This window comes from Capsella rubella, unplaced genomic scaffold, assembly GCF_000375325.1.
Source record: "Capsella rubella cultivar Monte Gargano unplaced genomic scaffold, Caprub1_0 scaffold_2, whole genome shotgun sequence".
Classification (NCBI taxonomy): Eukaryota; Viridiplantae; Streptophyta; class Magnoliopsida; order Brassicales; family Brassicaceae; genus Capsella; species Capsella rubella.
Window position 1 is genome coordinate 1,330,400 of NW_006238922.1, and position 25,918 is coordinate 1,356,317.

At 34.9% G+C, this 25,918-nt stretch overlaps 4 protein-coding genes across 5 annotated transcripts; 2 read left to right on the forward strand and 2 right to left on the reverse strand.

The window, feature by feature from the left end:
• Positions 1 to 12: 12 nt before the first annotated feature.
• LOC17894843 (probable serine/threonine-protein kinase PBL23) lies at positions 13 to 1,995 on the forward strand. The gene is made up of 5 exons (XM_006302312.2): positions 13 to 600; positions 686 to 867; positions 960 to 1,149; positions 1,234 to 1,625; positions 1,712 to 1,995. Exons 1-5 carry the CDS (start codon positions 456 to 458, stop codon positions 1,970 to 1,972), a joined length of 1,170 nt encoding a protein of 389 aa, XP_006302374.1. The 5' UTR covers positions 13 to 455; the 3' UTR covers positions 1,973 to 1,995.
• A 736-nt stretch (positions 1,996 to 2,731) lies between these two features.
• On the reverse strand, positions 2,732 to 9,341 carry LOC17896549 (phospholipase A I). Of its 2 annotated transcripts, none has more exons than XM_023788238.1 (18): positions 8,574 to 9,341; positions 8,203 to 8,350; positions 8,004 to 8,082; positions 7,764 to 7,917; positions 7,462 to 7,671; positions 7,133 to 7,378; positions 6,896 to 7,058; positions 6,553 to 6,813; positions 6,352 to 6,473; positions 5,949 to 6,110; positions 5,599 to 5,794; positions 5,355 to 5,491; positions 5,019 to 5,157; positions 4,667 to 4,873; positions 4,094 to 4,571; positions 3,800 to 4,016; positions 3,622 to 3,711; positions 2,732 to 3,354 (listed from the first exon to the last, which is right to left on the reverse strand). In XM_023788238.1, the coding sequence occupies exons 1-18, from the start codon at positions 9,138 to 9,140 to the stop codon at positions 2,881 to 2,883; spliced, it is 4,050 nt and encodes a 1,349-aa protein (XP_023644006.1). In that variant the 5' UTR covers positions 9,141 to 9,341; the 3' UTR covers positions 2,732 to 2,880. The 2 variants fall into 2 exon arrangements, with proteins under 2 accessions (XP_023644006.1, XP_006301049.2); XM_006300987.2 differs by having other exon boundaries at positions 4,094 to 4,574.
• A 1,919-nt stretch (positions 9,342 to 11,260) lies between these two features.
• On the forward strand, positions 11,261 to 14,694 carry LOC111831907. The gene is made up of 3 exons (XM_023787463.1): positions 11,261 to 11,779; positions 11,846 to 12,022; positions 12,682 to 14,694. Exons 1-3 carry the CDS (start codon positions 11,261 to 11,263, stop codon positions 14,692 to 14,694), a joined length of 2,709 nt encoding a protein of 902 aa, XP_023643231.1.
• A 3,197-nt stretch (positions 14,695 to 17,891) lies between these two features.
• LOC17896592 lies at positions 17,892 to 20,325 on the reverse strand. Its single transcript, XM_023787464.1, is given in 2 exon segments — positions 17,892 to 19,743; positions 19,745 to 20,325. Coding segments are annotated over 2 exon segments (2,412 nt in total). The 5' UTR covers positions 20,305 to 20,325.
• Between the last annotated feature and the right edge of the window lie 5,593 nt (positions 20,326 to 25,918).

Here is a 25,918-nt window from a genome sequence, read left to right on the forward strand (position 1 = left end):
TGTTTATATTATATAGTATGATGACTATGTATAAATATATAGAAGTTACATGCTTACCACGAACTCTTGTGTTTTGAGTAAGATTTGATTTGAAGTTTGTTGAAAGTGAGATAGACGCGTTGGCTGATTCCAAATAAACGAACCACTAAAAATAAGAATAATCCATTTATCCAAATTTGAGAGAACCAAAGATGGGAACATTCATATATAACAAGAGACAGCAAAACTTTGTGATCCTCCCACAAATTCTCCTGTCATGCTACATCATTTTCCTAGGAAAGATCTGATCTTTCTTTCAGATTCGTATTGCCCTGACAGGGTTTGGATCTGAAAGGATCAGTAGAGAGACAAGATCGAATCTTTCCTTGGGGGGATTCATTTCAAAGGATTTGTTTTTGTCTGAAGATCAAGAACACAAAAGAAAAAGAAAAAGAAAGGAGAAAGATAATAATAATATGATGAAGCTTTGTCCTTGTTTCATCAATCCACAACATCTTGGACCTAATTCGCCTAGAGATTCATTTGATGAAGGTCTTACAGCTTATAGAGGTCATAGCCGTAAACTTTTTGCTATCTTCACATTTCGTTCACGTCGAAAAGGTAGTCATCATAAACGTTGTCTCTTCTCAATCTTCTCAAAATATGATCGTTATTAAGCTTCTGACATGTTCGATGATAAATGCAGGAAGCTGCAGGCAAAAGTATATAACGGACGAGATAAAGAAGTATGGGAACGTCAAGAACTGTGGCAGAATCTTCAAATTCAAGGAACTAATAGCTGCAACGGAAAATTTCAGTATGGATTGTATGATCGGAGAAGGCGGTTTCGGAAGAGTTTACAAAGGATTCCTTAGCAGCGTCAATCAGGTCCTTTTTCCATTTATCAATTATCTTAAGTATGTATGCCGATTTGGCGAAAAGTTGCTAATTTTTGTTTGATTGGATGATAAGAAGTTTAGGTGGTGGCTGTAAAGAGGCTTGACAGAAATGGGTTGCAAGGAACAAGGGAGTTCTTTGCGGAAGTGATGGTATTGAGTCTTGCTCAACATCCAAACCTTGTCAACCTCATTGGCTATTGTGTAGAAGACGAGCAACGGGTCCTCGTTTACGAATACATGCCCAACGGATCTTTGGAAGATCATTTGTTCGGTATAAGCTGTGACTTTTCTCATATTAACATCATCAAGCTTTTGCATTGTAATCTAAAGTTTTAATCTTTTCTTCACTACATAGACTTACCAGTAGGGGCACCAAGTCTAGACTGGTTCACGAGAATGCGGATAGTGCACGGTGCAGCTAAAGGGCTAGAGTATTTGCACGACTACGCAGATCCTCCTGTGATCTACCGCGATCTCAAAGCTTCAAACATATTGTTACAATCGGATTTTAACTCAAAGCTATCAGATTTTGGTTTAGCTAGGCTTGGACCAACTGAAGGAAAAGATCATGTGTCCACTAGAGTCATGGGAACATACGGATACTGTGCTCCTGAATATGCGATGACAGGTCAACTCACGGCTAAATCCGATGTCTACAGCTTCGGCGTAGTCCTCCTTGAGATAATTTCCGGAAGACGAACTATTGATGGCGATAGACCAACCGAAGAACAAAACTTGATCTCTTGGGTACTTCATCAATCAAAAGTCTTATTAACATGTTTTAGTTGTTGCTTGAGAAGGAAGGAACCGATTAAAGTCCTCTTTTTTTGCAGGCAGAACCGTTGTTGAGAGATAGAAGGATGTTTACAAAAATTGTGGATCCAAATCTAGAAGGTAATTACCCAATAAAAGGGTTGCATCAAGCTTTAGCGATTGCAGCGATGTGTTTGCAAGAAGAAGCAGAGACTAGGCCATTGATGGGAGACGTGGTCACAGCACTTGAGTTCTTAGCTAAGCCTATAGAGGTCGTTGATAAGACTAATACTAATACTAATCCTGGCTTTGCTACTCAGACGTCGTCATCTGATCCATAAAATTAAGTTTTGTTTGGTTTCAATCCTTTGAATATTAATTTTTCTTTTCATTTTTTTTCCTTTTAACGTAAAACCCAAGAAAATAATTAGGGTTTAGAGTTCGAAATCAGTCGGATGCAAACAATTCTTTGTAATTTGGTGTAATTTGGCATCGTGGGGAGATCGCATCATCTGTGAATCACAGTGTTAATCTCATACTAAACTTTTTTGTTTGTTTGATTCAAATGAAATCTTTTCTCTTTTTTTTTTACATTTCAAGAAACAAAAACCCAACAAAAACAAAATTTGAGTACGTTACTACCAAAAACCATAAACTCTAAAAAATTAATAATACTCAAAGTTACTACCTTTGATGGTTTCTATGGGGTACCAATGTCAAGTGTGTGTTTGCGTGGAACTCCCTATTGGCTAGGTTACGGATTGTTGGTGAAACCTTGTCGATACAGAGTTTCGATTTCTCAAAAGAGAGATTTGAGCCCTTGGTTCTCTATATTCCTAGTCCTCCCTCCATTGATTAGGCCTCTTTCATTAGGGTGTGTTAGAGGAGACTTAACTATATTTGTTACATTATTCCATTTAAGAGGTGAGATACAATTATGGGTGAAGAGAAGCTGCAGAAGAAGATGCAGGTTATGAGACACGAAGTACTTTTTTTTAAGCTTTCTCAGTTTTTGTACTTGGGAAATGTTATACCATTAAATGCGTTTGAATCTAGATTTCCTTGAAATAGTTGTAACAGTATCTTTCTCATACCTCTTATATGCTTCAAAAGCAATATGCAACTTATTTTGATACTCTTATTTGCAGAAACGAACAAAACTTTGATATTCTTGTGTTTTTTCCTCTCTCCCAGTGTCAAAAAAGGTATAAAAATTTAATAAATATATGTTTTTGTCTCTCTCTATAGTCTATACATTAGGAAGATGACAAGTGTACCTGAGCTTTCGATGAGAGGCAAGAGCCTTTTGAAGAGCAACATCAACTCTTGAATTCTCTCTGAACAACTGATCATATAACTGGCAAACAAACTCAGACACTTCTTCTTCTTCATCTTCCCAAAGACCACCACACTTCTTGTCTCTGTTTGTTTTCTCGTAGTCGCTATCTTCCCAGTCACTTGTTGGTGTTGGTGGTTCAGTCTCTTCCCTTTCCATTTCCTCGTTTTCTTCTTCGTCTTCTTCTTCTCCAATCTCAAACTTCCCATTCTGATCTCCAATGTTGTATTCCGATGAACCTTGGGATGTGATTAGTGGCGTCTCTTGTGGCTCGTTCGATGGACTAATCACAGCTTTGGCACCAGAGTCCAGAAAGGCTTTAACCAGAGTTTGTGTTGGTCCAAATGTTCCTGAGAAGATTATTATCCTATCTCTCCATGCTCCTACCTGTTTCCAGATAACATGTTCAAAGCATAAGACAAAATCTGGCTTACAAGCTAGCTTAACGTGCAAACAGAACATCTGGTTTTCTTCTTATCAGCCTTGTGCCTTATAACTAGCTTTTATGGTTTATGTTTTGTACCCTTCAACCAAACTGACATAGGTATACGGAAAATATATTCCTAAAAGCTAACCTTTAAAGGACTACTAGAGTATATGTTAACATGAAACTAGAAGAGAGATTATGGGTGTACAAAAGTCAAGTGATATTACCATCCAGCGAATATCATCAGGAGTCAAGTGTGCTGAAGGGACAGTTCGGCGGAACATAAACGATGCAATTTCTTGATCATCTTCCATCACCTTTACAGTAACACAGAAAAAAACAAAATAAACCTTCCAAAGCAACATTAACACCACAAAAGAAGTCATTTTGAGAACATATTCTTACTTGGGTTTGGCGTCCGATATAACGATGGATGATATTTCCAACCTGGAAGTATTTCTTGATACGCACCAAATCTGAGATTGAACAGATATTGGAAAGAGCTGATGCAGCCTTTCGGCGATTGCTTTGCATGACTGACAATATACTGACTTTGACGCTTTGGAGAAACTTATCGGCAAGATCTCCAGGTTCAGCAACCACAAATACATCATTTTGCCAACTATATAAAACCAGAAAGCAAATGTCAAATTTTAGACTTGTATGTGATATGATGGAAATTGAAAAGTTTGGACTGACCTCAGTATCGAACCATTAGAATCATTTTGAAGTGAGAGATGTATGATCCCCACTTGGGGTAAATTCTGTAACTTTTCATGCAACTGCCGTAATGGAAGATAGAGTTGTCTTTGTCGTGGAGGAGATGATGGAGGCGACATAACCGTCTTTCCAGCATGACCCACGTCCAAGCTAAGTGGTGGAACCATATCTATCCTATTGAAAGTTTGTGGGCCAAGATCAGGAGTGAAGAGAAGGGGGCTCGGAGGCAAGCTTCCAGTTATAAGAGGAGAGGTAAATGGTGTGGGAAAAGCAGTTCCTGGAGATGGTTTCTGGCATCCAGGAGTAGTAGTAGCATGTAATGAAGATAACTTTATTCCATTATTCAAACAAAATGACTCAAGTGCACGAGCATGATACTTTACTCTCCCTGAGTCAGGACTATGCTGAGCCTCCAGTAGCAAAACATTACGTCTCCATCCTAAAGACGGACTGCTCTCTACTGTAAAGGAATGAAAGAAATATGATATAAGTTACTAAAATTCCAGTTTGAAAAGGTTTTTCGGAAAAGATAAATGTTTTTGAAATAGATACCTCTGCTATTTGGCAGCCTTCCATTCATAAACCGTGGTTTCAAATTCTCACACCACTTCTCATCGTTTAGGAAGGGGAGTGTTAATCTCTCACAGACGTTTTTAAATACTTGAGAATTACTTTGTATGAATTCTTCAATCGCAGCTTCCAATTTAAGCCAGATCGCTGGATCAGTCTCATCCAACTCCATTCCACAGCGATCATCAACTGCATAGACCAGATATGTAAAGACTTAACTACAGTCTACGCAAAACACTTGTGCATTATGAAAACTGATCGATAGAATATCAAGATTTCCTAGATGTTCAAAAGGATAGCGTGTTCTTGCACGTTGTAAAATGCTGTGTGTTACCTGGGTTGAACCGAAAATACTGTATTTCTGGCAACAATGGGAGCAATGTGCTTAGAGCTTCTTCAACCCGTTCCACTGAGCATGCACTCTCAATCAGTACTTGCCCAGTATCTAAATAACGCCATCCACCTTTCCGGACCTACAAGGGAGTAAGATAAATATTGACACATAATTAATTAACATTACACGGACGTCAAGCTTTTATTCACATTATGTATTTCAGCGGTTTTTCTCATGGAAAGTATTTTTTTCACAATTTGACCATTTGGGTAATTGTCATTTGGAACCACCAATCCATCAGTTCAATTCAACAAGTAAGAGAAAAAAGGGAATTACCCTAGTTGGTACAGAGCCAGAGCCAATCGAAACCAAGCAGTCAATTTTTGTGTCAGGCCATAGAAGCTGTGCTTCTCTGATGGCAAAGATTGTAGGATTGTTTGCCACTATTGCACCATCTTGCCAGCGGTATGAGTCTTAAGTGATTTGGAAAAAAAGAAATGAGATTTTCAACAATATTAGCATAGAATCTTTCTAAAAGTATCATGCATAAGGATTGAGAAGAGAGATGGTAGACTTGTACCGACTGAGAAATCATCAAGATAATATGGAGCAGCTGATGATGCTCGTATAGCTTGCCAAACCTGATGCTTGCAGCTTCCCATAAAAGCACTTTGCTTGTAGTAACCAGCTTGATCACTGGCAGTTGATGAAGTTAATGTACTGCCGCCTGAATGATCTGAAAATGCATATGACATTTCCGGTGTTCCAACAGAATACTGCAAATAGAAAAGAGAGCTAAATACGCCAAAATCTATGGAGATCATGACACAGACAAGAAGTATGGAAAGGCGAATGTGAAGCGGTAAACACTTCATAGCCAATTAAAAGAGAATATAAAATAAACAAAAGATGAAGGGTGAGGTTTCGTACCTGGTAGTTTCGGAATATAAATGGCTGTGCAGGCATCACACTAACAAGAGTAGATACGACAAAGACTTTTGGAACATTCTTCACAGCTGATTCTATTAGTAGATCTCCATCTTCATCAGCACACATTTCTTTTAACAGTCTCTCGAACTCGTTTGCACTGTGCTGCAAGACAGTAGTTTATAAAACCTGATTCCAAGTCATGTGGGAACCAACAAGAGCTATTCCAATTTATCAAGCATATTTTTTACGATCCCTAGTGGATGTAACTTTGTTTGGAATACTTAACATGTTAAATCCAAGACGCTAAATAACATAAAAAATGATAATTCCTGAAAACCGTAATCAGAAAGTCTAGCTCTTTGATTCTATGTCGCTACAGAAGAACAAAAAGAGTTGTACATACCTTAGATCCATGAATAACAACTCTGAAACTTTGCGATGAACTTTTATATAGCTGATCCAACTTCTCCCGCCAACTTGCAGCTTCATTGTCCTTTGGGACAGATTCAGCAAAAACAAGCTTTCCTAAAGAAAAATCATCCAAAGTAAATTCCAGAACCAATAAGTTAACCAAGCTGTAGAGCTCAAAGGGAATTCTACACACCTAGATTCTTGTAAATTTCTTCACATTGTTCCAGTGTCATAAGCTTGACACCAAGGGCAATAGCTAGCATTCCTCCTGTTGATGTGCCACATATAAGGTCGAATAGTTCATGTATAGGCTTGCCACTTCCCTTCTCAATCTCCTTAAGCATCTGCACTGTTGCAAGACCTTTCATTCCACCTCCATCCATGGTGAGTATGCGCAGTCCCTGTTTTGGTACTTGCCTGCCTTTTATGGAACGTCGCAGAATTTCATTTTCTCCTGTCATTAGAAGAAAAACGTTGTATGTCATGCCGAAGTAGAGTATCTAGCTAAAAAACGATTTGATGCACAAGAAACACACCAAGAATTGCCAAAGCTCGAGCCGCAGCTTTGTTGACTCGTGGTTCAGGTGTAACAGTTAACCGCATCAATAACTCCCTCAAACTCTCTGAAGTAATCAGAATGCGACGATTTTCCAAACAGAAGGCCAAGTTCCCAACTGCTAATAAGGCTTGTCTTTGAACCTAAGGTAAAAGAAACTCAGTCGAAGAAACTATACGACTTTCTTATTAGGAAGGTAAAATTGCAGCTATCTTACTTCGGGATTCTTATGGGCACACAAGGATTTTAAGGATTTCAGCATATCCTTAGTGAGCATCTTCTGAGAAACGGAATCAGATACAAAAGCTAAGGTGACCACGACTTGTAAAACGGATATAACTTCGTCTGGGGCTGAAGATTTCAGAACAGTTTCAGTTGGCTTCATAATATCACACTTCATCAGCTGCATTGCTACGCCAACATCTTGAGCAAGAGATGATAGAGCAACACAAGCTTGCTCAACCTATCAAACCTGTAGTTATGGTGACTGTTGCCAAAAGAAAGTTCTTTTTTCAACTCATATCATAAAACAAAAAAACAACATACCACGTGGCGATTGTCACTTGTTATCATACTTATAAGCTGCCTCACCGCATTTTCATCTTTACCAATGACAGAACGATTTCCTTCATCTTGCATTATCTTCACCAGTGTAGATGCTAGAAGAGGATGGTGACAAGACGAAGAACGGAATATAAGGGGAGAGAATGCACTCAGCTTGTGCCTAGATGCTCCAAAATAGGAAGTGTTTTCAGTCTGGCATCATGGAAAGTCACCCTTAGCATAAAACCTAATGATCTAGAGAATAAAAACTAGCACACAGATTGTGTGATGAGCTTTCTCCTTACCTCAATCTGTACATTTACTGATCTTAGATTCTCATCAGAAACAATTCTGATATTAACAAGAGACAAGTGGCGGAGCTGATGCAAGGGTAAAATTTCTGGAAGGAATTCAAGGGGATTACCAAAAAGCCGTAGTATCCGTAGCCCAGACATCGCCCTGCATTTCAATCGGATAATCAAACTCGTACTAAATTCAAGAAAAAAACAAGTAAAACACTAATACCAGCTCTCTGCAACAATGACCTGAAATCAAGAAGAGGCCGGATGAGTTTATTGTGTTCCAACGACAATTCAACAAGACCCACACACTGTCTTAGTTCCACTGCACAAGCGTTTCACCCAACATCAGCTGAAAAATCTAAGCTAATGTTCCACCAACATGTATTTCTGCTACCATTAAAATGCGAAGAAAAAGTATAAGGAATTGACAGGTGATGCTCACCTGGAACCGATATAAGCATGTTATTGTCAACTCTAAGAATCTTAAGGTTTTTCAGCTTCCCAAGCTCAGGTGGCAAAACTGATAGTTTATTGTGCTCAAGGCATAACTTTTCAAGGAGAGGCAACTCAGTCACTTCAACTGGCATTACCTGCCCAACATTGCAAAGCATTAAAAACAGAACAGCATAACCCAAATTTTAAAAAGCATCTCTCCTATGTTCAAAAGGAGTATCACGTTAAAAAAAACGAGTTTTTCTTGATAGAATTGATATACACAGCAGAGAAGCTTTGATTGCTAAACATTTGTTAATCAAGGTTGATGCTTTCCACCAGTTTGTTTCCATGAATTCAAAAAATGTTAGAGAAACGCACCAATAAACCACAACCAGAAAGACTCAACGAGGTCACAGTCTTCCAATGCACCCCACAAGAAGAAGCAACGTCAATAGCCGGGGCAGGAATAGCTGCAGGCATCATATCAGACCGCATCAGTCTAGTCAAGACGCCTACACCATCGTACTGCTGACCCGAACCAACCGCTTTCATCAATGTAACTGCTCGTAATGGCTCCCTCCGTTTCTCAACTCTCATCACTAATCCAACATTCTCTATACCACCTTCATCGCCATCTCCAATTCCCCTCAATTCAACCACCACTGTATCATGCGGCGCAGGCAAAGCCACCATTAACTGCGATTCCAATCTCAACGCTACCTGATCCTCCGAATCGCCTGCAGTCCAATCTAAATCAATCCGGAACCCTAATTCAGGATCCTCCACAGCAGATGGAGAAGAACATGACGAAGACATCGAAGTTGGAGATCCGTACGGAGACGCCGATGGTGATTGAATCGGATCGTCGTTTAGATCATCGGCGCCGTAACTGAGACTCAATCGGAAACTCTCCGATGATCTCTTCCATCCTAATCCCCACGACATGGCGAAATTCGCCGATCACCACTGGAGGGTGAAATCAAAACCGGAGAACCTCGAAATCAAAATCCGGTAACGATGGATCGAATCGGATGATTGAAAATTACGATTGAGAGAAGAGAAACAAAATGTGATCGGATCAATGGGTGATGATGCAGAAGTGATGATCAGAGGAGGAGAGTACTCATTCATCACTTTTTTTTCCTGATCTCTCTCGCCTGAGTTTGGTTAACTTTGCCACACATAATAATCTATGAGACGCTCGGAAACGCTGTCGTTTCGTTTAAATGAGTTAATTACGTTCTTATGAAAATAAAATAACTTTTAGAACTTCTTTCGAGTTTCGACAGAAAACTAATTTACACATAGAAAATTACTTGGGTGGAGTTATATTGGTTTATAGAATTTAATGGATTTCGATTTTGAAACAGAAATTATGTGTTATTAGTTCTATAATTTATAAATATTAGTTAAAACTATGTTATTTGTTTAATGATTTGTTTTTTATTTCAAAATATTTAGTATATTTTAAATAGATTTGAAAATGTAAAATATAAGAATTCAAATCCAAAAGTAATCCACAAGGAGAGTCATGGAAAGTTGCAAGGGGGTTCCCATGGACAATCAAGTCTCCCAGCTGCTCTAGTTTTTGGTTCTGTCCTTGATCCGATTCCTGAGGAATCCAGGGAGCAGGAGTCAGCTATTAAGAAACAGAAAAAGGTCTGGAAAGCGTTGTTTACGGAATCTGAAGAGGATGGTGAAGCTATGGCTAACCTTATAACTGGCACTATCCAATTAGAGGAGGGACAACTGGAGGAAAGTGATCATGAGATGGAAAAAATAGTTGGTTTGAGCTTGGGGACGTCTGAGGTGGAAGCGATCAGTGGGGGGGAGTAAAGCGGTGCTAGCAGAGGAGCATTCGGTACAGCACACTGAAGAGCAAGGTTTGGTGGTGGATTCAGCTGTGGTTGTTGACAAAGAAGACCTTATGGTGCAAGATGGAGCGACTGAGTGTGGGTCTAGCTCACATATTTCTGTGAGTCGTGATGAATTCTCTCATATGGTGGGTATTGAGGAGATCTCAGATCATCCAGATATTGATGAAAAAGAGGTGAATGCAGCAGCTATGGATGTTGCGGATTCGACTTTGGTGCAAAACTTTGGGGAAGATGTGCTGACCGTAGGTAACGAGGGGAGGATACATGGATCTGTGGACACTGGTGTTGTAATGGCTGAGAAGGAAGGAGTAGGTAGGGATGCTGCAGGCGATAAAGGCAAGAGGATCTCGGGCCCTTTGATACTCAAAGGAGTAAGCGCAAGGAAACGTAACGCCCAGTTGCTGTTGTCACCAAGGAAACGGCAGGTCCCACACGGTTTAGAGCCAGTGGGAGGAGGACATGTCTCGAAGCTTCAGGAGAAGGCGAAGGGAGGCGTAGGCGGAGCCAAGCCACCAAAACCAACAGTGGATAAATGAAGGTATTAAGCTGGAATTGTCAAGGTCTCGGAAATAAGGCTACAATTGGGTATCTTAGGGATATGTGGATTAAATATCGGCCCGATTTTTTGTTCCTTTCGGAAACAAAACAATCATCTCTATTTTTGGAAATGTTTGTAGGCCATTTTGGCTATAAAAGTTTAAAAACGATTGACCCCATTGGTTGTAGTGGCGGTCTTGCGCTATTTTATAATAATAATGATTTCAATGTTTCAATTCTATTTGAGTCCAATAGATTGATTGATGTTGAAGCGGTATACAAGGAAAAAAGATTAACTTAACATTTTTATATGGTGATCCGGTTCCTCAAAAACGTGATCTAGTTTGGGAACGTTTAACAAGGATTGCTTTACATAGGTCTAATCCTTGGTTTGTAATTGGAGACTTCAATGAACTAACTGGAAATCATGAGAAACGTGGGAGGGGGGGGGAAGATACGTCCAGCTTCTCCTTCCTATCTTTCAATTGTATGATACGAGATTGCGGTTTTTTGGATTTCCCATATATCGGCGATTGCTTATCATGGCGGGGTTGGCGGGATAAAAAACCGATTAGATGTCGGTTGGACAGGGCTTTGGGCAATGAGGATTGGCATGAGTTATTTTCGGATACCGTAATTGAATATTTGCCTATGATTGGATCGGACCACAAGCCTATTTTAGCTTTTGTGGCAGAAAAGACCTCACGTCGTAAACAGAGTTTTATGTTTGACAAACGCTGGATTGGAAAGGATGGTTTGCTAGAGGCGATCTCAGAGGGGTGGACTAGAGACACCCGTCAACATTCTAACATTTTTGTGGATAAGTTGATCAGTTGTAGACGTGCAATATCTCAATGGCGGAAAAATCAGGTTCCATTTGGGAGGGATACAATAGAAAATTTGAAAGGTCAATTAGCCGTGGCTCAGGCGGATGATTTAAGCCGTCCAGAAGATATTACTGAATTATCTTCCCGTTTGCGTGAGGCTTACAAAGATGAGGAGGTGTATTGGCAACAGAAAAGTCAGAACAGATGGATGCGAGTGGGGGATAAGAATTCCAAATATTTTCATGCCCAAACAAAACAGCGGCGAGCCCGGAATCGAATTGTGGGGCAGTACGATAAAAATGATATTTGGTCTACGAAAGATAAGGATATTTGCGGCATAGCGGTAAGATATTTTGATGACTTGTTTACAACAAGTACTCTTCACGATTTTGAGGAAGCTTTAATGTAGGTGACGGCTGGGGTAACGGAGGATGTTAATGATTTCTTAACAGCTCCGGCCACGGAGAAAGAGGTTCGGGCAGCTTTGTCTATGATGCACCCAGATAAAGCTCCAGGCCCGGATGGCATGACAACTTTGTTTTTCCAAAAGGCATGGAGTGTGGTTAAAGAGGATATTCTCCACCTGGTTAATTCCTTCTTCGAGGAGGGGGTGTTTGATAAACGCTTAAGTAAGACACATATTTGTCTAATCCCCAAAGTGGAAAGACCAACCAGGATGACGGAATTAAGACCTATCAGTCTGTGCAATGTGGGTTACAAAATTATTTCGAAAGTGCTTTGTCAAAGACTTAAAACGGTTTTACCAGGTCTTATATCGGAAACACAATCCTCTTTTGTTGAAAAATGGTTGATGTCTGATAACATCTTGATCGCTCAGGAAATGTTCCATGGTTTCCGGACTAATCAGTCATGTAAAAGTAAATTTATGGCCATCGACACAGATATGACTAAGGCGTATGATAGGGTTGAATGGAGTTTCATAGAACGGTTGATGCGAAAAATAGGTTTCTCGGAGAAATGGATATCTTTGATTATGCATTGTGTATCATCAGTTTAATATCGGGTCTTAATAAATGGACAGCCTCATGGTTCTATTATTCCAGGTAGGGGTTTACGACAGGGGATCTTTTATCTCCCTATCTATTCATTTTATGTACAAAGGCTTTAATCGCCAATATCAGGAAGGCGGAGCGGGAAAAGTTAATTACAGGAATCAAAGTGGCAAATAAATGCCCACCTATCTCGCATTTACTGTTTGCGGATGATAGTCTATTTTTTTGTAAGGCAACCACAGACCAATGTGCGGTTATTCTGGGTATTTTGAAGCATTATGAGGCGGTTTCAGGACAACAGATAAATTTCTCAAAGTCCTCACTTCAATTTGGACACAAGGTAAATGAGGATACCAAAAAGGAGTTACAGGAGACTCTCGGGATTTCAAATTTGGGAGGAATAGGGTCATATCTGGGATTGCCGGAGAGCCTAGGGGGATCTAAAACCAAATTTTTTTCTTTTGTAAGGGATAGACTACATAGTCATATAAACGGGTGGTCGGCCAAATTTCTATCCAAGGGAGGGAAAGAGGTGATGATTAAATCGGTGGCGGCGGCTTTACCGACTTATGTGATGTCTTGCTTTCGGCTTCCTAAAACGATCCCATCAAAACTAACTAGTGCAGCGGCAAATTTTTGGTGGAGTACTAATGGCCAAACTGGGGGAATGCATTGGGTGGCGTGGGAGAAATTATGTTCTAGTAAGAAAATGGGTGGCCTTGGGTTTAGGGATATTAATGACTTTAATTCAGCACTCTTGGCTAAACAGTTGTGGCGTCTGATTGACAACCCGGAATCACTTTTTGCAAAGGTTTTTAAAAGTCGATACTATCGGAATTCCAATCCATTGGAACCGCTTAAATCATACTCCCCATCTTATGGATGGCGACGTATTACTTCAGCTAGATCTCTGGTAAATAGAGGGCTTATTAAAAGAGTTGGCTCGGGGGACTCCATTTCAGTATGGACTGACCCCTGGATACCAGCTCAATTCCCGAGACCAGCTTTGAGTAATGGGTCGCTTATATACCCATCTCTACAGATAAGACAAATGATTGATCGCCAGACAAACTCTTGGCGAATGGATGTGCTCCAAGAGCATTTTGCTCCACTGGACGTTTCTTTGATTCGTGCTCTTCCGATCGGTAATGTTCCAAAGCCTGATTCCTTTGGGTGGCACTTTACAAAGAATGGTAAATACACTGTTAAATCTGGTTATTATACGGCCCGGATGATGGATTCCCGGACCGAGTCTACTAAGGTATATGGGCCTGATATTTTACCTCTGTTGGGGAGTATATGGAAAGTACGTTGTCCGCCAAAGATTCATCAATTTATGTGGCAACTGCTTACAGGATGTATAGCTGTTTCAGCTAATTTACGTCGTCGGGGTATTAATTGTGATTCTAGTTGTGGACGATGTGGTGCTCAGACAGAGACGGCTAATCATGTCATTTTTGAGTGCCCACCAGCGCGCCAGACATGGGCGTTAGCAAACATAACAGTTGGTACAATCTCTTTCCCAACAGAGTCTGTGTATGCGAATATTGATTATCTCCTTGGTCAGATAGACACGTGCGGCCCTGAGGTAACTTTCCCTTGGGTAATCTGGTATATTTGGAAAGCTAGGAATGCAAATATGTTTGAGAATTTGGATGAAAGTCCTATGGACGTGGTTAATCTGGCCATTAGCGAGGCGCGAGCCTGGCAACAGGCCCAGGTTGAAGACACGGGCCAACCAATGGCTTCTCAGCTTTCATTCCCTCGGGTGCGGGGCGGCCCACCATCCCTCCGTCCCTCTCTTATAAGCTACCACTGCTTTGTGGACGGCTCCTGGAAGGCAACTGATGAATTCTCAGGCATAGGCTGGTTCTGTCAGCATTCCTCAGGACATTCAACGATCAGGGGGGCAATGAATGTCCGTCGAAGTCTATCTCCTCTCCATTCTGAAGTGGAAGCGCTTGTATGGGCAATGAGATGCATGGTTGGCCATAATTTCAGAGATGTTGTTTTCCTTACAGACTGTTCAGATTTGGTGAAGATGGTGTCTTCTCCTTCCGACTGGCCGGCTTTCTCAGTATACCTTGATGATATCCATATCGACAGGGAAGAATTCTCTTCTTTCTCTTTATCTCTTATTCCAAGAAATGCAAATGTAAAAGCGGATTTTTTGGCACGCAAAGTTCGTACCATTCTGCTTCATGTCAAGTATGTAAACAATGTTCCCTCTGATTGGCTTGTTTGAGCCAATTTGTTAGTAAGTTATTGCCAAAAAAAAAAAAAAAATTACCTTTTGTGTTCTACCCTTTTATTTTGTAATATTTACATAATTAAACCATTGCCATTTAATTAAATAACAAAAACTTAGAGTAAGTTTTGTAATTAAATCATAATAAAATTACAAAATTGGAAATCAGCATTTATTACATTTAACAAAATTTCCTAAAATATCTCCCTAATAAACTAAAAATTTCTTAAATGTCTTTAAATGATGTGATCTTATTTGTTTTTAAAATTAATATTCTTACATATAACATCTATATTAACATTTTTGAAGTACCTTTTGTCTTTTACCCTTTTATTTTATAATATTTGCATAACTAAATCTCTGCCATTTGATTAAATAAAAACAGTTTAAGATAAATTTTGTAATTAAATCATAATAAATTTGCAAAATTAGAAATCAATATTTATTACATTTAACAAAATTTCCTAAAATCTCTCCTTCATAAACCAAAATTTTCTTCAACATCTTTATATGATCTTATTTGTTTTTAAATTTATATTATTACATAAACATATGTATAATAGAAATATAATTTTTTTTTTTGCATCTGTTGCAATTTGAATTTTTAAAAACGGATGTATATTACTCAAACGATACAAAAATGTATGTACTAAAATATTATTGATAATTGTGTAGCACAGGTCATGTGATGGAACATGTTATATAATTTACATAATTATGATTATAGATATTTTTACAGATTTTCTACTATAGTATAACTCACAAAAATATTTTAATATGAAATTATATTATGTAAACGAATATTATGTCAGTATCATTTCATTATTTTAAATATTATACTTATTTTATTAATTTAATCAAATTACGATTATATAAAAAATAAATTATCATAAAATATTCTACGGGTTAAATCATAAAATTAACAATCAAAATATAGTAGTATACTCTTATATACAAAACAAAAATAATATAATAATATATTTTAGAATGTCGTCCCGCGGTGTACCGCGGGTTAAAATCTAGTATGTATCATAATACTACAATTTTTCCGCATATGTTGCAATATGAATTTTTGAAAACGGACGTATATTTATTGATACATAAAATGTATGTATTAAAGTATTATTGGTAATTGTGTAGCACGGATCATGTGATGGAACAAGTTATAAATTACATAACTATGATTACAGATGCTTTCACGGGCTGTCTACTATAGTATAACTCACAAAATATTTTAATATGAAATTATACTATTTAAGTGAAAAATATTATGTCAACATCATTTCATTTGTTTAAATATTATATTTAATTAATTAAGTTGATCAAATTATGATTATATAAAAGATAAATTATCATACAATATTTTACGGTTAAATCATAGAATTAACAATCAAAATATATTAGTACACACATATACACCAAACAAAATTAATAAAAATATACATTTTAAAATATCGTCCCGCGGTGTACCGCGGGTTAAAATCTAGTGTTATTTCAAAATTCATGTGGTTGATTTTAATAATCAATAAAAAATTTCAAATCATATATGAATTTACAAATCAATAAACCAGACCCTTTAAATGATCAATAATTTATCACATTCTTTTAAAAATATGTAATTTATAATATTTTTAATTTTTCAAGTTATAATATTTATTATTTATCTTATCTTCTACAATTATGCATTAATTTGTCAAAGGATTTACTATGTTGGAAGAAAAATTATTTTGTAACATGATTGAAAAAAACAATTAAAATTTGTACTACCTATATCGACATACTATATGCTCGAAATTCTTTGATTTGGGATTATAATTTTTGGGCATATCCAAATCAAACTAGTGAATGATTAGAGAGAAATTGATACCAATAACTTTTTTATGATACTCTCTTTTAAAAATACCCTCTTTTTTTACCATTTTCATTTTTGCCCTCTCTTAATTTTTAATGGCTATTTTACCCCTATTTGAAAGAATATTCTTTCCCAAAGGAAGGAATATTCCTTCCAAAAATTTCCCCCCCAAAAATTTCCCGCTAAAAACTTTCCCGCCAAAAAAGTTTCCGAGAAAAACTTTCCCGCCAAAAAAATTTCGCAAAAATTTTCCCGCAAAAAAAAATATTTTTTCAAAATTTTCCCGCCAAATTTTTTTAAAGGGTTTTTAAAGGGATTTACAAGAGTTTTTAAATGGTTTTTAAAAGATTTGTAATGGTTTTTAAAGAGTTTTAGAAGCCTACAAATGTTTTTAAATGGTTTTTAAATGATTTACAATGGTTTTTAAAAGTTTTTATAAGTTTATAATAGTTTTAAAAGGATTTACAAGAATTTTTAAAGGATTTTAAAAATTTATAAGGATTTTTAAAGGTTTTTTAAAAGGATTTAAAAGTATATTTAAAGGCATACAAATATTTAAAAATAGTTTTAAAGGATTTACAAGAAGTTTTAAAGGGCTTTAAAAGTTTACAAAGGTTTTTGAAGGGTTTACATAAAGTTTTTAAAGGTATTACAAGTTCTTTAAAATGGGTTTTAAGGATTTAAAAGGGTTTTTAAAGGGTTTTAGAAGTTTACAAAAGTTTTTATTAAATGATTTATCACGGTTATAAGGGGTTTAAAGGGATTTACAAGTGTTTATAAATGTTATAAAATGATTTACAATGGTTTTAAAAGGTTTACTCCAGTTTTGAAAGGTTTTGGATGACTTTTAAAAGATTTACAAGGGTTTTTAAAGGATTTTTTAAGGGATTTATAAATATTTACAATGTTTTTTTAAGAAATTGCGGAAAATTTTTGGCGGGAAAATTTTTGGTGGGAAATTTTTTTGGCGGGAAAATTTTTTGTAGGAATTTTTTGGCGGGAAAATTTGGCGGGAAATTTTTCGGAAGGAATATTCTTTTTGTTGGAAAGAATATTCCTTTTTCATCATGAGTTATAATAAAGGAGGGTAATTTAGTCATTTTGTACATTAAAGATGGTATTTTTGAAAATGAACACCTAGAGAGGGTACTTGTAGAAAAGGGTATCATAATAAAGGTTAGTTGTGCAAATCTTCCATGATTAGAAGCCAATATCTAAATTTTGAGAAATATCCAACTTTGTAATTACCAAACAATACATTAATTTAACAATCGAATTAGAGTCGAGGTTAAACACACCTCAAACTCAAAGTCAAAAATGTGAATTACAGAATAATATGTAATCACCCAGCATATAAGTTAGCAGTACATGTAAAAGAACACGCTCTGCCGATGGCTGTCATATATATTCGGCCTTGACAAGGGTACTGACAAGAATCACAAAGTGGTCGAGAAAGATTTCTTTTGCCAAGAACTTTGATATCCTTCCCATCTGCTCTTAAAAGTAGACCCGGTTTCACATATGGCTCGTCATCAAATAAGCAGTCAATGTGAAGAGTAGTGCAGCAGTCGTTGCACCAGTAGAATAACGTAGTGTCTGTATCTCTTAAGTTACGTTCGCAGATCTCGCACCAATCTTTCTCACACACTTCTTCCCCCCATAAAATTGTCAGAAAATGTTTGTCGTGCTTGTACCTTGCTTTGTATGGTAAGGTAGCACACTTGATACAAACAATAAAATCACATTTGATGCAATTAAACTGTTTATGACATTCTACTTCGCATACCTCACATACTGGTTTGACGTCTGGGTGTAAAGCTAGAAACAAGAGGTGTTTGTGGCCTTGGAAAGCAAACGGCTCGGAAGTTGAAGCACACCGTACATCTAGATCAAAGGTGCATTCTCCTACGTGACACTCATAGACAAATCCAGCACAAATACGATCGCAAGCATCACAACAAAAGAAATCATGCTCATATCTACTCGCAACCTTCAGTGTAAGTGGATGAGGATGTAACGCATGTTGTATCTTGCGGGGTGATTGTGCGCATGTTTCATGGACAATAAACTTACACTCCGTACAAGAATAGAAGCTACCTTCAAATATAGGCATAACACAAGCTTCACAGAGCTTGTTTTCATCATAAAGTATGCTAACCTCGAGCCGAAGATGGTGGTCATGAAGAAAATGGAGTATCACTCCTTCAGATATTACCTTAAACGGCCCAACATCTTGAGTTATATCATCTTCTTCTGGTACACCTTCGAGTTCAACTCCATCCCACACATCTTTCCGTACAGCACATCTTACGTGAACAGCATAGTCATCACATTTGTCACATCTATATGCACCATAATTACCGTCAATACTTTTACGACAAACTCCACAAGACCATTCTTCATACTGGAGAGAAGAAGCATAGGAGATGCGGTGGTGGTGACGTGATATCTTGATGATGGATGGAGAATACATACAATCGTTATGAGCAACAAATCTGCATCTGAGACATACATAGGTGGGATAGTTTTTTCTGATTAGACCACAAATGTTGCAAGTTAAGGAAGCTTGTTCTGGAAAAAGAGTGAGGGGATGGTCATGACGTTTTGGCTGGTCTACAACAAAAGATATCGACTTCATGGCACATATTGGATGCATTACAGCTTCACATTTGGTACAACAGTGTACCATAACTTTTGCTCCTCTTCCACAACAAAAACACTCTATATCCGGAGCATCAGACTTGCGATAAGAAAGCTGGAGAGAGTGCTCCGGATGATAAGGGCGTTTGATTATAAATGGAGACTCGACGCATTCTTTGTGGTATATTCCATCACAGAGCTCACAAAAATAATAGTCTATTCCAAAATTCGAGTCGCTGCATATATGGCACCCACCATTAGCATCAAATTCTTTATTGTTGCACCAATACAAAGGGAGTATTGAATGATCTATCCCCCGGTGGGTACTTATTGTAGAGGCGACGTAATCTGGTGAGGAAATGAGCGGGTGAATCTTACGATCAGTCCCATCTTTAAGACATCGTGCCATTGGGCAAAAGAAGAGGTCATTGTTGACTGCCTCATCGAAGGGTGCAGTAAGGCTTTGTGATTGTGGTATGGGTTGGTATTTTGGGTGATGGTATACCAGCTGTGATAGTTTACCATCGATTTCCACCTCATGAAATCCGCCATAGTATTGACTTCATCGCACAAATTGTATGCATTACAACATCACATATGGTACAATAATATACCAGATTGGTTGCTATTCTTCCACAACATAAACACTTTATATCGGGAGCACTAGGATCACGGTAGGAAAGTTGGAGAAAATGTTCTGGATGGTAAGGGTGTTTGATTTTAAATGGAGACTGGACACATTCTTTGTGCAAGATTCTATCACATTCGACACAGAAATAATAGTCTGTGCCAAAATTAGAGCCGCTGCATATGCCGCACCCACCATCAACATCGAATTCTTGATTGTTGCACCAAAACAAAGGGAGTACTGGATGATCTTCTTCACTTGTGGTTGTAGAGCCGACGTATTCTGGGGAATAACTAACAGGATAAGTGAGAGAATCAGATTTTTCTTTTCTACTTCGTGGAAGAGGACATAAGTAAAGGGGTTGAAAAGAGTGGTCGTGACTAGAAAATGCTTTATCAGATTTTTGTGTATGTGGGATGGGATTGTATTTTGGGTGATGATATACAAACTGAGATTCCAACTCATGAAATCCACCGATCGAATCCATAGTTTTTTGGGGTAATTTTGATAGTATTTTTGCTCTCTCTTTTCTTCTAGGTGGATGATTTGTTTGGCTGTGATAAATGTTCGTTTCATGCTTCTCCCACATCTATATACACAAACACATGAAAGTCAACTTTCCTGGCACATGGTTTTTCTTTTTTAGTATTGATTGTGTTGGCATCTTTTGTCAGCTCGTGGGCATTTTAGGATTGTGTTGGCTGTCCAATAACGCTGTATCAATTGATTAATTCAAGTAGAGAAGTGTTTAGGTTTTTAATTAAGTGAAAATAATAAGCTGCATTATTGGTCTCTGGGGATTAAAAATTACAAATGACGATCCAATCTTCCAATAGTTGACTTTAGCTTAAGATGAAGTCCATGATTTCTGATTTACGAACTACATTGGAATCTATCTTAACATTTTTGAAGTACATTTTGTACTAAAATCTATTTTGGCTTATAACCTTTTATTTTGTAATATTTGCATAATCAAACTCTTGTCATTTGAATAAATAACAAAAGTAAATTTAGTAATTAAATCACAAGCAAATCCCAAAATTGGAAACCAAATATTTATTACATCAAAAAATTTCCTAAAATCCCTCTTTAATAAATCGAATCTCTTTCCAATATATTTATATAATCTTATTTGTTTTAAATTTATATTATTACATAAAATATATTTATAATAAAAATACACATTTTCCACACATTTTGCAATTTAAATTTTTGAAAACGGACGTAGTTGACTAAATCAATAAAGGAAAAAATATATGTACAACGTCTAGATAAGAAAGAAAATTTTAGATAATAGTTCAAACACTTTATAAATAAGACTAATATGTTTACAACTAAAAATGAGCATGAACTTTGATTTCTCAATTATCCAAATTAAATTTTTTATTAGCTTAATCCGATTATTTATTTAAGGAAAATAAAATTTTTAAAAAGTTTCAGAATATTATAAATTTTGATTTTTTAACAAGTTTAAAATGTGATAAATATTAAAACTTTAAAAAGCTGAAAATTATGATATTTTATTTAAGTTTTATAGAATATTAAAATAATGAAAAATATTTAAACTCTACAAAAATTAAAATTATTATTAATATTTTAACTCTACAAATATTTAAAATATAATAATATTGTACATAAATATGACTGAACGGGTTTTAGTTTACATAAATATTATTATATTTTCTGCGGGTTGTCTATATTTAAAATCTTTTACTGGTTAAGTTAAAATATAATTTTTTATTTACAACAAAATCGTGTCGCGATGTACCACGGGTTTACCACATATATCTATGAATCTACTTATAATGCAAATTTATAAAATTTTATTAAATTAAATGAAATAAACATATACAAAACTAAATTATATAAACCAACTACGAAAATGAACAACCAAAGATATATATTAAATTATGGACCCGTGGTACACCACGGGGTAAATCCTAGTTTTCTACAAAAGACGATCCATTCTACCAATAATTATGTTATGTGCAACATTTATTATCTATATTAAAAATAAAATTATATTATGAACTTATTTTCTTAAGATTTTTTTGTGTATAAAAATAAATATTTATGTTTTCTCTTTGCAACAAAATATATTTACGTTTAAATTCACGTTTTTATGTTAATGTTCATAATTTCATATCCTAAAATGTATTATTTTTTTGGTCTAAAATTTTGTTTCATTAGTCGAAACCCAAAATAGGGTCAAATACAACGAAGGCTGCTTTTGGCATAGTATGCGCTTGAGTGTTTAGGCTTCTAGGAATAAAATCGAAAGAGCATCCTAAAATGCAAACATATTGTTTTATCGTATAAATAAAATAAATGAAAACTCAACTCAACTTCCAGAGTTACAATAAGGGTGAGTTAAAATTTAGTGCTCAGTTAAACAGAAAAAAAAGAAAGTAAGGAGTTGATAATCCAAAAATTAGTACTCTCAGCTGCAGCCATATGAAATTACGTGTTTATCTCTAACTTGATTTTTTTTTTAAAAAGTAGGATACGTAACAAGGAATGGAAAGGAATATGTTCTATATATATACGTATATTATGGATTGAATTTTTCCAAGGACATGCATAATAACATAGTCAGAGGATCCTTCATGAAAACATGATATGGATTGTCTTCTTTTGGCTATCCGTTTCTCAAGTGAATAGACACAATCTGACAAGACTGAGAGTAAGTTTCCCTGAAACCAGCGAGGATAAAGTTTTGAGTCATAAACTAGTCTAGTATTGAGGGAAGAATACCAAAAAGAATATGAAGTACTAGTTAATCGAGTTCAATGATAGAGTACGGTACCTGTTATAAATCTTGACTACTAGAAAATGTGTTACTTTATCCATATAACCAAAGTTACCTTCTACACTCTATATAGAGACCACATATTTAGAACTAGTTATAATTTTCTAGAAATAATTTTACGTCCTTTCTAAACTTAACGGCCTTCTTCGAAAAACTAATAATTAAGCCACTTGATCAAGTTGTTTGATAAGAAATGAATCTTTTCTTTATTACATTATAAATTATTTGTGCTTCACAATTTATATTGAAATCTGACTCCAAAGTAAGATCTTCAACGACGCCAATTTTGTTCCACTTTCCCAATAGTTTGCCCCATCTACTCCAAAATTATTTATTTATTTTGTTATTAATAACTAAGCAAGTTGAGATTTTTTTTTAGATTTTTTATTTCTATCAACTTAAGACACTTGCTTAAATGGAAAATATAAAATGATTTTCATTTGCTGTTTTCAACTTGATGCAGTCTTTCTTTATTTACTCTAGATTTGAGTTATGGTCTTAGTAAGATTGTTTAGTTAATCATTGAGTAGTGTGCACACTAGTTCACAAAAATATGATTCCCATCGTATCTAGGTATGCCAATCTCTTAATCTTGTAATTAAATTAAAATCTACTAATTAAGTAGAAGAATGTTGAATTTGTTTTTTTTTTGCGATTAAAATGATAAACTCAAACATTGTGAGAAAGAGAAGATGTCATTTGTCATAAATCAATTTGGTAATGTTGGCTTAAGCTTGAAGACCAAGTCAAAAGAGATTAGGATTAGACATTATATTTGAGAGTTATACAAATATTTAATTGTTTGTTTCTTAAAAAGATTAGGAAATATTGTCTAGTTCTTTTCTTATATAATGAGATGCTAAGCTTGTGGCATAACTCATAGATTTTGATAAAAGAGATTGAGAGACTTTTAGGTTTTGAGAGATTTTTTATAGAAATAGAGAGAGTGATTCTTTATAAATATTCTTAGGCCTTGAATGAATGTGGTTTTTATAATAATTTTTGGTTTTAGATTTTAGGAAAATCAATTTTATTGCCATTCAAGATTTTGAGAAAAGTGGATTCCAGATTTTAAGAATTTTTACCAATTTGTTAAAAAAAAATCCAAAATTTAATTTAAATAGTTTTTAAGATTTCCTCTACGTGACTTTTTATTTTCATTTTTTTGTTTATTTTTTTTTTAATTTTTGTAAAATCCAAAAACTAAAAACTAAACTCTAAAATCTAAAAACCACTCAAAATCTTCTAAACATTCATACCCTTAATCTTCTTCTTCTTGAATTCTAGAGGTAAGTCATTTGATGCTGATGCACTCGCTAGCTATGATCTATGAAGTTAACGTCAATTAGAAAAATTTAGATCGAGAGAGGAAGTAGAGCCATTTGCGTTGGCACATGCTTTTTTTTTTATCCTTTCTAAACTTTACGGTCGTCTTCGAAATTAAACTATTTAGTAATTTGATCAAATTGTTAATAGACAATTACTCGCCGTTAACATCTCGATGGAGTCTTTTCTTTATATTATCTTTTACAGCCAGTGTCTACTGATGAGTTAGGATCCTAGCTAGTCTTTCTTTAATTCATTTCTTTCAAGATCTTTTATATTTGTTACACACAAATATATATTAACATTTTTTAAATACTTTTTGTGTTATACCCTTTTATTTTGTGATATTTTCATAATTTACCCCTTGCCATTTAACTAAATAGAAAATTTTAAGACAAATTTTGTAATTAAATCATAATAAAATTGCAAAATTAGAAATCAGTATTTATTACATTTAACAAATTTCCTAAAATCTCTCCCTAATAAATCAAATATTTCTCCAACATCTTTATATGATCTTATTTGTTTTTAAATTTATATTATTACATAAACATATGTATAGTAAAAATATAATATTTTTTTTGCATATGTTGCAATTTGAATTTTTAGAAACGGATGTATCTATACTATTAATTGGGAAGGACAACTTGAAGCCAAACACCCCCTAATTTTAAAAAACCATTTCATGAAAATAAAACCAGTTGCCAAACAGAATTAATGACAGCAAAAAAAAAAACCAAAACAAAAACAAAAACAATCTATATTTATGGAAATCATAATAATCTTTTACCATAAAAAGTGGACAATTAAATTCAAAACTAAATATATGTAAACAAATATATTTTGAATATACATAAACATATTTATTATTAATTTAATATGTTAATATAATTTCGAAATTAATAATTTATATAGAATGAAATCTAATAAAACAAAATCATCATATCTAAAATAACAAAGATAACTTTTTTTAGAAAAATAAAAAAAGATAAAAAAAATATGTTAGCATATGAAATAATCAACTAATCAAATTCTACATAGTATATATACAGAACTGATCATATCATAAAATTTAAAAAAATTATATAATTTTTAAATATAAATAAAATTTAACTAAATCAATAATTAAATATTTGTTTGCTAAAATCATGCGAATAAACATTCTATATCACATAAATTTCTTATTTTCACATAAAAAATATTCATATTCAAATATCAATCTAGCAATTATAGCACAAATGATATCTACAAAATTTATCATTAATTCAATTAGTTAATGATTTTTATTTGGTCAAACCTTTAGTTAATGATTATTCTAAACTTCTTTTTTCTTATTAATTTCACACAATTTTAACAAAATAAACCTTCATCCATTGGCAATTTGCATATCATTACTATTATCAAATATTAAATAATTGTTTTATCAAATCATAAACTACATTTTGAGATTATAAACATATAGAATTTCTATTGAGATTAAAACTAAATAACAAGTGGATATATCACATTTAAATGATTTTAACAACTTATTACCAATTTTTAAATAATAAATGGATTATATTTTTAATGATTTAATCTAATTGAAAACAAATAAAATGTCAAATTGGTATGATATAAATGATATAATAAATAAACATCTACAAAGATTATCTCACATATATGTACAATTTTAAACTATCCTTGACAAATATGATATATAAGTTTTGGATAACCGGTTGAAATAAAAAAAAATTGGTAGTTATATTTAATTCTTAAAATCTCAAAATATTGAACGAAATTCAACTTTGGGACGTATAAATCTCTACTTTTGGACGATTATATGAAATTTTACATATATTAAAATTATATTTAGTTACATGTAAATGGTGTTATTTATTAAAAAAATATATAAACTTATAGGAATGGATACGAGACGGGAACATATAATTCGAAACAAACATTATCTGAATTATTTCACATAAAAAAC

Coding starts and splice junctions, on each gene's coding strand:
- LOC17894843 (XM_006302312.2), top strand. CDS start 456: ATGATGAAGCTTTGTCCTTGTTTCATCAATCCACAACATCTTGGACCT. Junction 868..959: donor TCCTTAGCAGCGTCAATCAG/GTCCTTTTTCCA, acceptor TAAGAAGTTTAG/GTGGTGGCTGTAAAGAGGCT. Junction 1,150..1,233: donor TTTGGAAGATCATTTGTTCG/GTATAAGCTGTG, acceptor TTCACTACATAG/ACTTACCAGTAGGGGCACCA.
- LOC17896549 (XM_006300987.2), bottom strand. CDS start 9,140: ATGTCGTGGGGATTAGGATGGAAGAGATCATCGGAGAGTTTCCGATTG. Junction 8,351..8,573: donor TTTCTGGTTGTGGTTTATTG/GTGCGTTTCTCT, acceptor AATGTTGGGCAG/GTAATGCCAGTTGAAGTGAC. Junction 7,918..8,003: donor CGGCCTCTTCTTGATTTCAG/GTCATTGTTGCA, acceptor ATTGAAATGCAG/GGCGATGTCTGGGCTACGGA.
- LOC111831907 (XM_023787463.1), top strand. CDS start 11,261: ATGATTGGATCGGACCACAAGCCTATTTTAGCTTTTGTGGCAGAAAAG. Junction 11,780..11,845: donor AGGATATTTGCGGCATAGCG/GTAAGATATTTT, acceptor GCTTTAATGTAG/GTGACGGCTGGGGTAACGGA. Junction 12,023..12,681: donor AAGAGGATATTCTCCACCTG/GTTAATTCCTTC, acceptor TTTTTTTGTAAG/GCAACCACAGACCAATGTGC.